This window comes from Oncorhynchus clarkii, chromosome 17 (genome assembly GCF_045791955.1).
Source record: "Oncorhynchus clarkii lewisi isolate Uvic-CL-2024 chromosome 17, UVic_Ocla_1.0, whole genome shotgun sequence".
NCBI classification, from domain to species: Eukaryota; Metazoa; Chordata; class Actinopteri; order Salmoniformes; family Salmonidae; genus Oncorhynchus; species Oncorhynchus clarkii.
The window spans coordinates 47,441,336-47,454,511 of record NC_092163.1 but is presented as its reverse complement, the minus strand read 5'-3'; the positions used below and the strand labels follow the sequence as shown (position 1 = coordinate 47,454,511).

Sequence of the window (13,176 nt, the reverse complement as noted above, 5' to 3'; positions counted from 1 at the left end):
TAAGTCACTCGTGGCAGTTTGGTTTCTCCTCTGTTCAAAATGGAAAAATGCGCGCACCTGGAGATTACGCAATAGTTTCGATGGAGGACACCCAGCGGACACCTGGTAAATGTAGTCTCTTATGGTCAATTTTCCAATGATATGCCTACAAATACGGCACAATGCTGCAAACACCTTGGGGAAACGACAGAAAGTGTAGGCTCTCTCCTTGCGCATTCACAGCCATATAAGGAGACATTGGAACACAGCGCCTCAAAAATCTGGCTCACTTCCTGAATGAAATTTCATCTTGGTTTCGCCTGTAGCATTACTTCTGTGGCACTCACAGACAATATCTTTGCAGTTTTGGAAACGTCAGTGTTTTCTTTCCAAAGCTGTCAATTATATGCATAGTCGCATCTTTTCGTGACAAAATATCTTGTTTAAAACGGGAACGTTTTTCATCCAAAAATGAAATACTGCCCCCAGAGTTTCAAGAGGTTAATGATGAGTTTGGAGGGTAATAGGGTGTTGAAGTCTGAGCTATAGTCAATGAACAGCATTCTTACATAGGTATTCCTCTTGTCCAGATGGGATAGGGCAGTGTGGAGTGCGATGGCGATTGCGTCGTCTGTGGATCTATTTGGGCGGTAAGCAAATTGAAGTGGGTCTAGGGTGTCAGGTAAGGTAGAGGTGATATGATCCTTAACTAGCCTCTCAAAGCACTTCAGATGACAGAAGTGAGTGCTACGGGGCGATAGTCATTTAGTTGTGTCACCTTTGCTTTCTTGGGTAAAGGAACAATGTTGGCCATCTTGAAGCAAGTGGTGACAGCAGACTGGGATAGGAAGAGATTATATATGGCTGTAAACACTCCAGCCAGCTGGTCTGTGCATGCTCTGAGGATGCGGCTAGGGATGCCGTATGGGCCGGCAGCCTTGCGAGGGTTAACAAGCTTAAATGTCTTACACACGTCGGCCACGTCAGTGGCACTGTGTTATCCTCAAAGCAGGTGAAGAAGGTGTTTAGCTTGTCCATGAGCAAGACGTCGGTGTCTGCGACATGGCTGGTTTTCCCTTTGGTGTCTGAGTTGTTGAATTGCGACTCCACTTTGTCTCTGTACTGACTTTTTGTCTGTTTGATTGCCTTAGGAGGGAATAACTACAATGTTTGTATTAGGCCATATTCCCAGTCACCTTGCCATGGTTAAACGCAGTGGTTCACACTTTCAGTTTTGTGCGAATGCTGTAGGTTTTAATAGTCAGAGTGTGTACAAAATCTACTATACACTTCCTGATGAACTCAGTCACCGTATTCGTTGATGTTATTCTCAAAGGCTACTCGGAACATATCCCAGTCCGCATGATAAAAACAATCTTGAAGCATGGATTCCGATTGGTATGACCAGCGTTGAATAGACCTTAGCACGGGTACATCCTGTTTGAGTTTGTGCCTATAGGAAGGGATGGAGTCGTGATCAGATTTTCTGAAGGGAGGGCGGGGGAGGGCCTTGTAGGCATTTCAAAGTTAATCGTGAAACATACACCCCTGCCTTTCTTCTTCCCGGAGATTTCTTTATTCCTGTCTGACCAATGTACTGAGAACCCAGCTGGCTGTATGGACGGGGACAGTGTATCCTGAGAGAGCCATGTTTCCGTGAAACAGAGTATGTTACAATCCCTGATGTCTCTCTGGGAGATCCTCTCCCTGAGCTCGTCTACTTTATTATCCATAGACTGAACATTAGCGAGTAATATACTCGGAAGTTGGACTGGAAGTCCACTCTGAATACCTCTTCTCCGCCAGCGGTGTTTTGGAGCAGCCTCTGGAATAAGTTCAATTGCCCTGGGGGGGACAAACAAAGGATCCAATTCGAGAAAGTCTTATTCCTAGTTACCGACGCTTTGATATCCAAAAGTTCTTTCCAGCTGTATGTAATAACTAATTCTGGGCTACTAGTGTAAGAAATACCCCCCCCCAACAAAAAAATAATGCATGGTTGCTTAGGAGCTAGAAGCAGAGCTGCCATATCTGTCTGCGCCATTTTACATTTGCACCCTGTCCCTACGTTTATTTGATTTATTTTTAATATTTGTACATTTAATATATAAGGTAGCTAGGTTCACAACAGTTTTCAGTAATTTGTTTGTTTCGTAGTATTTACTCCCCTCTTTTCTTTTTTTTTAAAGGAATGGGTGCTGTTTTTATGACCTCCCTCTATCCCTGTCAGAGTATCCCTGACCTTTTGATCTTTGGGGAACTCAGTAATGTCAAGATTAGTTTTGACAATCTGCAGTTGAGTTGAGCCTTGCATGTTTTGGGAATGGGGGTGGGATGGCCACATTTTCACGTTTTATGTCTTCATTTTTTATTGCTCTCCCCCTGAATGATTTGTGGGTACTATTTTTTTCTGTGATGTCCAACTTACATAGGCAATATGGGATCATACTTTTTTATATACAATGTCACTTTTGTGTTATACTTACAGCCGTTAGTCCTTCTCACAAAGTTTAGGTTAGTTAGACTGAACTAAATCTCCATGAAATTATATTGGGTTTATAGAACCTGTATATTACGCATGCAGCCTAATCTATCTATTAGTGATCTTACATTGATTGAAGGATAGCAGTATATTGTGAGTAGTGCCTGTTATAAAAATGAAGAGTAAAGAAGCTTAAAATATGCATCTTTCCAATGCTAGCTAAATAGCTATTGTTATTATTCTATGTGTCTCTTTAAAAAGTCAGGCTTTCCACACCTGTATTTCCACACCTGTACACCTGTCAGGCTTTCCACACCTGTATTGTGCAAAATGTGCCCATTAAATAATGTTAAGCAGTATTATTGCACACAGAGGAAGTCCATGCAACGTATTACTTATGTGATTTGTTAGGTAAATGTTTACTCCTGATTTGATTTAGACTTGCCATTACAAAGGGGGTGAATACTTACTTATTGACTCAAGAAATGTAGTCTTCATTTGTTTTATTAATTTGTAAAAAGAAAATACAAAAACATTCCACTTTGACATTATTGGGTATTATGTGTAGGCCAGTGACCCCAAAAAATCTATATTTAATACATTTTAAATTCAGGCTGTAACACACCAAATTGTGGAAAAAGTCAAGGGGTGTGAACACTTCCTGAAGGATCTGTAAATGTCTCCTGAGTGGCGCAGCAGTCTAAGGCACTGAATCTCAGTGAGAAGGCACATCTGTTAATTGAAATGCATTCCAGGTGACTATCTCATGAAACTGGTTGAGAGAATGCCAACAGTGTGCAAAGCTGTCATCAAGGCAAAGGGTTATTTGAAGAATCTGAAATATAAAATAAATGTTGATTTGTTTAACACTTTTTTGGTTACTACATGATTCCATATGTGTTATTTCATGGTTTTGATGTCTTAACTATTATTCTACAATGTAGAAAATAGTTGTTTTTTTAAATACAGAAAAACCCTTGAATGAGTAGGTGTTCTATAACTTGACCGGTACTGTATGTGAAATAGTATGCAATTTTTGTGGACCGTGCGTACTACGGTCCCTACGTACTACCGTGCGTACTACTTTCAGAACTACTGCATAAAAAGTATGCAAAAGTACAGGAGAAACTCTAATAGCCTACTAAGGCATGGAATTCAATAGTTCTAACATTTGAACCATGTCCTTTGTGTACAACATGACATTTTTATGTAAGCTACACCAGACAAAGGCGTCATCGCCAATCAAAGCAGCAGGGGAACCTAGTGTTTAGAGCGTTGGACTAGTAACCGGAAGGTTGCAAGTTCAAACCCCCAAGCTGACAAGATACAAATCTGTCGTTCTGTCCCTGAACAGGCAGTTAACCCACTGTTCCTAGGCCGTTATTGAAAATAAGAATTTGTTCTTAACTGACTTGCCTGGTTAAATAAAAAACTGAGCAAGCTACTATATAGTCAGCGGAGTGGAAAGCAGCTACATAAAAATCTATATTTTTAGCCATGGCAAATCGGGTTTCCAGAAAATCCAAAACCGTAGCCACTACGTATTTTTGTCTTGAACACATGTAACCTTTATTTAACTAGGCAAGTCAGTTAAGAACAAATCCTTATTTACAATGACAGCCTACACCAGCCAAACCCGGACGACTCTGGGCCAATTGTGCGCCGCCCTATAGGACTCCCAATCACGGCTGGTTGTGATACAGCCTGGATTCGAACCAGGGTGTCTGTAGTGACACCTCTAGCACTGAGATGCAGTGCCTCAGAACGCTGCGCCACCCATCCATCTGTCTAAATCGTTACGACAAAGTGTATATTTTGTTCAAATGTTAATATCCTTTCTTCCTTCAACTACCATTGCGCAAAGCAGTTTTCTCCTCTTGTCTTCAATCTTGCAGGCTCGCAGGGCCTTTGCGTGTTGCCATAGCAACTTGGCTCACACAGCTTTGAGCTAGAAACCCAATCTCTACCAGGTTGAACATAGTCAGATAATGCCATATGTTTCAGGAATTTTACAGCTAGCTAAATACTTCACATGCTGATATTGACTTTTGTATTATTGTGTGTTACGTTCTCTAGCTAGCTACCTTGCTACCCAGCCAGCCTTTCTAGGGGGAGTATTGCATTGTGGGGTTTGTAGTCAACTTGAGCACCGCAGATTTCCACAATTTTCACGTTGCTTCCTAACTTATTATAACGCTGAAATTGCCCCAAAAATTGCGACCTATATTGTTCTCATATATTTGCATTATTTAACAATGTAAATCATAGGGATTTGTAGTTTTGAGTGGATTATTCCTTTAAGTCATACAAACCATATCTACCCGTATTTAGAAGCAAATATGTTTGACTAACTGTTACATTATATACACAATTTAAAAATCTCTGTTCTTTTAACTTAAAATCGTGAGTGAGCATAAAATCACCAGCCTGATTAATCACCAACTCACCAATTAGTATGCATGGTGGATGGCTGTTATAGAAATTGTGTAAACAAGCCTAGAGTTCAAAACTGTATCCCCCACACCCCCCTTATCCTCTGCTCTCCATTTCTCTTCTGTGTACCCATTTACTGAGGTTGCATATTCTAAGAGTGTGTGCATGCATTGAGTTGAGCTTGTTTTTGCTGATTTCATGGGGCGACAGATGAAAAACAATCTGTTTCCTTTTCATTTGGGACTTATTGTACTGGTCAACAACATTTGCATAGAAGAAGCATCTCAAGACCTAATGACGTCATTCACACACACAGTGATGGAGACAGGAGAGACGTATCATTTTTGGCAATGACTATGGTTTTGGTGTATGGTTTTTCAGCTTGAAATCAACATATTTTGCATTATAGTTTGTGTAAAATAAGTAATTTATCACGAACAAAGTACTAGGGTAGTGACTTGATGTTAGCTTCAGGTGTAAGCTAGCAACAAAGGTAGCCTACAAAGCTAGCTATCTTGCATTGTAAAGTGTCCTGGCCTGTAATGGGCATTGTTTTGCAAACAGTAATTAACAGCTGCATCATTTCTACATGTGTTGCATTATTCAAGTGTGTTCATTTATGTGCAGTGGGGAGCTAACATGATGCATCCCAGACTCCCAGTGAGTGCAGTTGTTCCCCAGGACAGGCTAGAGCTAGCAATGAGTAAGTGGAGCAAGCACGGTGCACTCACGCTATAAGGGGACATAGACTGCACTGATTTCATAATCTCTTAATCTAGTATTGAACCGTTTTTCATGTTATAGTATTGAAAAAGTACAGCAGTATCAGGATACAGTGGAACACTAGTGCCTATTACACCGCAAAGCCAGCCACTCACTGTCACTGCTTTGCTGTCAAAGGCTCCCACCAGCACCTAAATCATTGCTGAAATCTTTTTATATCTGCAACGGTTTGAATTTGAGTGGGGTGACACTGATGACTTCCCCCATATGTGATGGCCGGCAATCACTACGCTGTGCCCCCCTCTCCCTACCCTGCATTCCACAAAAGACAATTGAGGAGCCGTTTTCTTCATTACCACATCATGCATACTTTAATTTGAATTGAAGAAAAGCAATGAGCCAAATTTAATTTATCGGTCCTAAGAATGAATGAGTGAATAACAGAATCCCCAGCTTTGGTCATTTATCATTCTCCACACATAGACCAGGCATTTGTCTACTCATTTGAAGGACCATCATTTACATGTGTGATTTTTAAGGAGGAGGCTTGGCTCGACTTTCAGCTCTATCTGCATTTGAATCTGGAATTATAATAGCAATGGGCCCTTTCCCCCCCCAACAAAGTGTATGGAACCACACTCAAATGTACGCACACACTTTTGAATAGAAGTATAGAGGGCCATCTGTCCAATCTGGCCATACATATCTGGGAAAATAAAGAAGGCTTCTTGACATGTCACATAATTTAATGTCCCTCAGAATAGGGGCACAGACGTCAGTTCAACATCTAGTTTTGATTTACATTTGGTTGAGTTCAAAACAAAGTTTATTAGCCCGCTTACACAGTTTAGCAGATGTTATAGCGGGTGCAGCAAAATGCTTATGTTACTAGCTCCTAATAATGCAGTAAAATGTCAAACAGGTGTACACAAATAATCAACTTAAACTAAGAACAAGAAATAAAGAAATGTCGAAACGAATCCAATTAACAACCCAAATAGCACTGTAACAGTAATCCAAATGCAATCTATACGCATCTACACCAAATTAATTTACACAAGATATACTAAGATTGATATATATATATATATATCAATATATCAATATATTTACAGCAGGAAATAATATTAGTAGTGCTATTTTAAACCTCAATCTTAAGCTGTTGGGGGGATACTAAGCTAACATGGAATTGTTTTAAGATGGTCATACCATGGATCATTTAGCTTTTTGATTTTTAATTTTACGACCCCTTAGGTATAAAAAATATATATATATATATATTTGAAACCATATTTAATTTGGCCTTTACTACTATTGCCCATTGAAATGCATTGAATAACACATTCATAAATTGGTGGAAAATACAGTAAAAAATGAACCCAACTGAATAAGGTTTTGAAGTGTCCTATATCTAGGAGATATAAGAAAGCTCAGGAAATGTATATATTTTTTGACACATTTAACCCCTTATTTTTGTTGCCACAAAACTACCTCCATACTTCCATTCGTTTGTATGGGTTACCTTCAGACGAGTCCTCTATCTATAGAGTGGTCATATTGGTTTGTAAGCTACCGATTTTCAGAAGGCCAACATTGGGTGGATGCGGTTGATTGAGACGCAGCCCATGCAAAAAATACATATCTCAATCTTAAACTGAGGGATTTGAATCGGGATTTGCACTATTGAGAGGGATAGAGAGCAGTTGCTTCGTGAAGGTATCTCTTCCTGAAAAAATACATGATCTAAGTGAACAATAGTTGGCATTCAGCAGTCATAAAAATATGCCTTATTTATTTTAAAGAATAACTAAAATAGGGATTTTGTCAGACAGTATAAGGCAGCAGCTCTATAGAGATGAGGTGATGACTTGGAATTAAATAATAGTAGTCAAATAAAACAAAGATACACAACTGAAATTTGATTAAAGTAATGTGAATAAATTATGGTTAATAAGTGATAAGCAGTAATGGGCACTGCCATCATGGGACCTTTATTCATTGTTTTATTCTGTGTTAAAGCATTCAACTCACATAATGCATAGTGTATTTCATTAAAAAAATTATAATAATCGAAACCGAACCGACCTCAAAAACCACTAATTGCTCAGCAAATATATATTACAGTGAGCTATGTCAAGAATCCAGTATATAAATAAATATGCAGTGTGTATAAACGGTAACTAAAATGCTATGTAGAGTAGTAGAAATATTAGTAATATTAGATTTGTCAACTAATGTGAATTCAATGTGAAATCCAAAAAATATCATTGGATTTTTAAAAATTTTTTTTAAGTAAACTTACTTTTTATTAACTTTTTGCAAATCCAAATAAATTTTCCACGTTGATTCAACGTCATCACATAGATTTTGGGGGGTTGAAATGATGTGGAAACAACATTGATTCAACCAGTTTTTGCCCAGTGGGTGATGTCAAGGTACAGAGATGTTCGAGAGTTCTTTGTCGGTTTCTATTAATCAGAAATAGTAATGTCTGAAAGCTTTCGTATTTGAGTGTTTCTGTGGGCAATTTGGTGATTTGTGGAAAAAGTGACATCATACGAAGAGTGTTAGACCTGTCATCTCAGCTCTGACCGGTTAATTTTCCCCTCGTCTTTGCATTTAGTTAAGAATGATAGATTTATGAATGCACTTAGCTACATGCCATGGTCCACTATTGTAGCCTCTGATTTTTTACTCATTAGTCTGAATAATAACTGTCACTAATTCAAGCTGTTCTAGAATGGCTTTGTGAATAGAGAAAGAAAGAGAGCGAGGAAGAGGGAGAGCAGGAGAGGGAGGATAGAGAGGCCTGAGAGATTAACTCCAGTGAGCTCACTCCGTGAGGCCCAGGAATGGCTGAATATTGTTCTAGGGGTGGGGGGATGAACTTGATGATCTCGGGGGGTGGAGGGGGGATTGCTGTTCCCTGCTCCTGACAATCAAAATTAGATTGGCCAGCACTGTGTCAACACTGGCCTCTGCTTAAGGCATCACAGGGGCAGGGGGGGACAACCGTTTTTTGAGAGTTTGCCATGTGAACTATGGAGAACCCACAGAGCCTTTCACTGACTGTGCCGGCCTTAAAGAAATGCACGACTCTTTTCATAGGCCAACACTGAAACAACCCTTCCCTCAACTCAATCTTTTGTGACAAACATATCCTCTCAGTATATGATTATGTTCTTCTGTTCATCAATATCTTGATGTATTGTGTGAAAATAGTATCAAGTAATTGGAAATGAAAAGATTCTCCACCTCTTCTCATTCCTTCGGCCCAACTTCACTGTGAAGGGGCCAAAACAATCCATTCCTGTTGAATATAAGGGTGGTTGGTGAAGGCAGAGCCAGGAAGAAGGTACACTACATGACCAAAAGTATGTGGGCACCTGCTCGTCGAATAACTCATTCCAAAATCATGGGCATTAATATGGAGTTAGTTCCCCCTTTGCTGCTATAACAGCCTCCTCTCTTCTGGGAAGGCTTTCCACTAGATGTTGGAACATTGCTGCAGGGACTTATTTCCATTCAGCCATGAGCATTACTGATGTTGGGTGATTAGGCCTGGCTCGCAGTCGGTGTTCCAATTCATCCCAAAGGTGTTCAATGGGGTTGAGGTCAGGGCTCTTTGCAGGCCAGTCAAGTTCTCCCACACTGTTTTCAAAAAAACATGTATGTATGGACCTTCCTTTGTGCACGGCGGCATTGTCATGCTGAAACAACAAAGGGCCTTCCCCAAACTGTTGCCACAAAGTTGGAAGCATAGAATCGTCTAGAATGTCACTATGCTGTAGCGTTAAGATTTCCCTTCACTGAAACTAAGGGGCCTAGCCCAAACCATGAAAAACAGCCCCAGAACATTATTCTTCCTCCACCAAACTTTACAGTTGGCACTATGTATTCGGGCAGGTAGCGTTCTCCTGGCATCCACCAATCCCAGATTCGTCCGTCTGACTGCCAGATGGTGAAGCGTGATAAATCACTCCAGAGTACGCGTTTCCATTGTTCCAGAGTCCAAAGGCGGCACGCTTTACAGCACTTCAGATCTTAGGCTTGTGTGCGTCTGCTCAGCCATGGCAACCCATTTCATGAAGCTGCTGACAGACAGTTATTGTGCTGAAGTTGCTTCCAGAAGCAGTTTGGAGCTCTGTAGTGAGTTTTGCAACCGAGGACAGACTATTTTTTACGCGCTATGCGCTTCAACACTCGGCGGTCCCGCTCTGTGAGCTTGTGTGGCCTACTACTTCGCTCCTGAGCCGTTGTTGCTCTTAGACATTTCCACTTCACAATAGCAGCTCCAGCAGGGCAGAAATTTGACGGCTGACTTTTTTTGAAAGGTGTCATCCTATGACAGTGCCACGTTGAAAGTCACTGAGCTCTTCAGTAAAGGCCATTCTACTGCCAATGTTTGTCTACAGAGATTACATGGCTGTGTGCTCGATTTTATACACCTGTCAGCAACGGGTGTGGCTGAAGTAGCTGAATCCACTAATCTGAAGGGGTATCTAGTGTAGGTCAGACACTTTATAGGCACATTGTTTGGCTTTCCATTCTCTGCATTTGAATGTTGTTCAGACTCACAGCTTTGACGTCCCTTCAAAACCAGAAATGACTGTGGATGTCAGCACGAGGATGGAGAAGCTTGTCATCATAGTGTTTGAGACTGGAGCCGTGTGATTGGGTTCTTCGAATCTAGCACCAATTCACAGTTCTGGTTTGAGAGTCTCGGATCTTCGGACCCGGCCCCCAACCCAAATGAGACCTGTGGACTTGTCTAATTCAGGAGAGAGGATTTGCAGGCAGCTTTTCAAGGGGACTGCTTTATCACTTTCCAGCGAATGAAGGTCTTCTGGGAAGGAGTTTCTCTGGCAGTACTAGAAAAGCAGTATCTTACATTGAGAATGGTCAGTATCTGGAGAGCCAGGGTTTTAAGGGGGAGCTTGGTTGATAGACTGGTATGTGGCTTCAATCAAATGAAATTTTATTTGTCACATGCGCCAAATACAACAGGTGTAGTAGACCTTACCGTGAAATGCTTACTTACAAGCCCATAACCAACAATCCAGTTCAAGAAATAGAGTTAAGAAAATATTTACAAAATAAACTAAAGTAAAACATTCTATGAAAAGTAACACAATACAATAACAATACTGAGGCAGGGGGTACAGTCAATTTGTGGGGGTACAATTTAGTCTAGGTAATTTGTACATATAGGTAGGGGCAAAGTGACAATGCATAGATAATAAACAGCGAGTAGCAGGGATGTCAATGTATAGTGTGGGTGGCCATTTGATTAATTGTTCAACAGTCTTATGGCTTGGAGGTAGAAACTGTTAAAGAGCCTAGACTAGACTTGGCGCTCCGGTACTGCTTGTTGTGCGGTAGCAGAGAGAACAGTCTATGACCTGGGTGACTGGAGTCTTTGACAATTTTTTGGGCCTTCCTCTGACATCGTTTAGTATATAGATCCTGGATGGCAGGAAGCTTGGCCCCAGTGATGTACTGGGCTGTACTTACTACCCTCTGTAGCGCCTTACGCTCGGATGCCGAACAGTTGCCATACCAGGCGGTGATGCAACCGGTCAGGATGCTCTCAGTGGTGCAGCTGTAGAGCTTTTTGAGGATATGGGGACCAATGACAGATCTTTTCAGCCTATTGATGCGGATGAGGCAATGTCTTGCCCTCTTCACGACTGTGCTGGTTTGTCTGGACCATGATAGATCCTTAGTGAAGTGAACACAGAGGAACTTGAAGCTCTCGACCCACTTCACTACAGCCACGTCAATGTGAATTGCGGCGTGCTCGGTCCTCCGTTTCCTCCATAGTCCAAGATCTGCTCCGTTGTCTTACTGACGTTGTGGGAGAGGTTGTTGTCCTGTCACCACACAACCATGTCTCTGACTTCCTCCCTATAGCATGTCTCATCTTCGTCGGTGATCAGGCCTACCACCATCGTGTCGTCTGTGAACTGAATTAAAGGGAAATTACACCCCCAACTACACCTTCTCATGATGTGGTTTAAGCATTGTTGTGGACTTAATAGAATATCAGATTTGTGTCGTTTTTCTATTAAAAAAGTGTGAAAACCTGAAAAAATAGGGAAACCTGGAAAAACTAAATGGGGAAAACTGAATTTACCAAAAGCAGATTTTATAGAGCCCTACAACTGTATATTGACTGTTCAAGATCGCTAACAATAACACACTTTCTGAGATTGCTCAAAGGTTACATTTAAAGGTTTCCCTTTAAACAATCAATGTAAATCTGATATTGTCAAGTTAAAATTGTAATATTTGTGTATGGAGGTTAGGTCATTATATACTATAGGCTACTTGCTCAGCCCGTAAATTAATGATAACATTTAAATGATGTGTGCAGCATCTGCTTTTCCAGGCCAGATTTATTTTAATTGGGGGCCAGTAGCTTTCAGTTGACACTGGCCCGGTGTGCCAATGGCAAATTTATCTGAATGTCAAGCAAGGGAATTCTAATTTAAAAGATGGCTAGTCATTTTTAGCCTGGTTCTGTATGGAATGCAGGTACATTATGGGCCACAGGTCAGTTCATTATTCCCGCGCAGCGCCAAATCATGTGCTTGTGCCATTAACTGAAAAAATGTGTATCACTGGTGCCACCAGTGGAAAAAGTTAGTCTAGAAACCTGTGTTGAGGAGAGCTTGCTAGGAAGCATTTCACTGTAATGTTTACACCCTGTATCCTGTACACATGACCAATAAACTTTGATTTGATTATTGCTGAAGTAGCCTATGGCCACAAATGTAAACTTCTGAAAAATGTGTGTCTTTGACCAACTTATTTTTCTTCTTAATTCAGCAATTATGGTGGTAGCGCAATCAAAAGCTCATATTTGCCTTCTTTGTTGGTCTTTAAGGTAGTAATGCTGTATGTGGCGTCCCACTCTCAGCCCATCCCGCTCCTCACGTTGGTTCTGGGATGTGGACGGGGATGGAGCTGACCTCAAGGGTTGTGTTTTGGAGGTTTGAGTTGTGTTTTGGAGGTTTGACCAGTGACCTGGAATCTGTCAGTTTGTTCTTGTTGGCAATCTCTTGCCAGAACACAGTGTATGAGGGAAAAGCTTGCTGTGTCCTCGCATAACCTTAACATTATTTGCCAGGCCACTAGATTTTCAGCCTTTTAATTTACACCCAGAATTTGGGGGTATTTTTCTTCCCCCTTACTCAATGTACTTTGGCATTTCTGTCAGCGGAATGTCATTTATTTGTTGCTTTTACAAAAGACTAAGTCTACTCATCCATTTCTGATGTTGTGTTGCAGGTTGAAGTCGACGAGAAGCTGAAAAAGAGGAAGGAGAGGTTTGGGATTCTCACTGCTGCTGCTGTAGTTGGGGCCGAAGATAGCGAGGTACAAAAGGTTTTGTTTTCATGTTCTTGTTGTTGCCAAAAGAGAGCTGGTGGGACAGATTTGTAAGTGATCAAACACTGTTGTGAGAAACATTCAAAATAAGCGAATGAAATGTTCACATAGTTGTGTGTTGGGAAGGAGGGTATAAGAATGTTTTGTAAGTTGCTATTAGAATGTTT

At 40.9% G+C, this 13,176-nt stretch overlaps 1 protein-coding gene across 2 annotated transcripts in view; it reads left to right on the top strand.

Annotated features, from left to right (window-relative positions):
- LOC139370993 (SAP domain-containing ribonucleoprotein-like) overlaps positions 1–13,176 on the top strand; it is a 64,698-nt gene that overhangs the window by 49,811 nt on the left and 1,711 nt on the right. For both annotated transcript variants that reach the window (XM_071110952.1, XM_071110951.1), the window contains exon 10: positions 12,911–12,997. In XM_071110952.1, the coding sequence (XP_070967053.1) occupies positions 12,911–12,997 (87 nt within the window). The remainder of the gene's footprint in view (positions 1–12,910; positions 12,998–13,176) is intronic.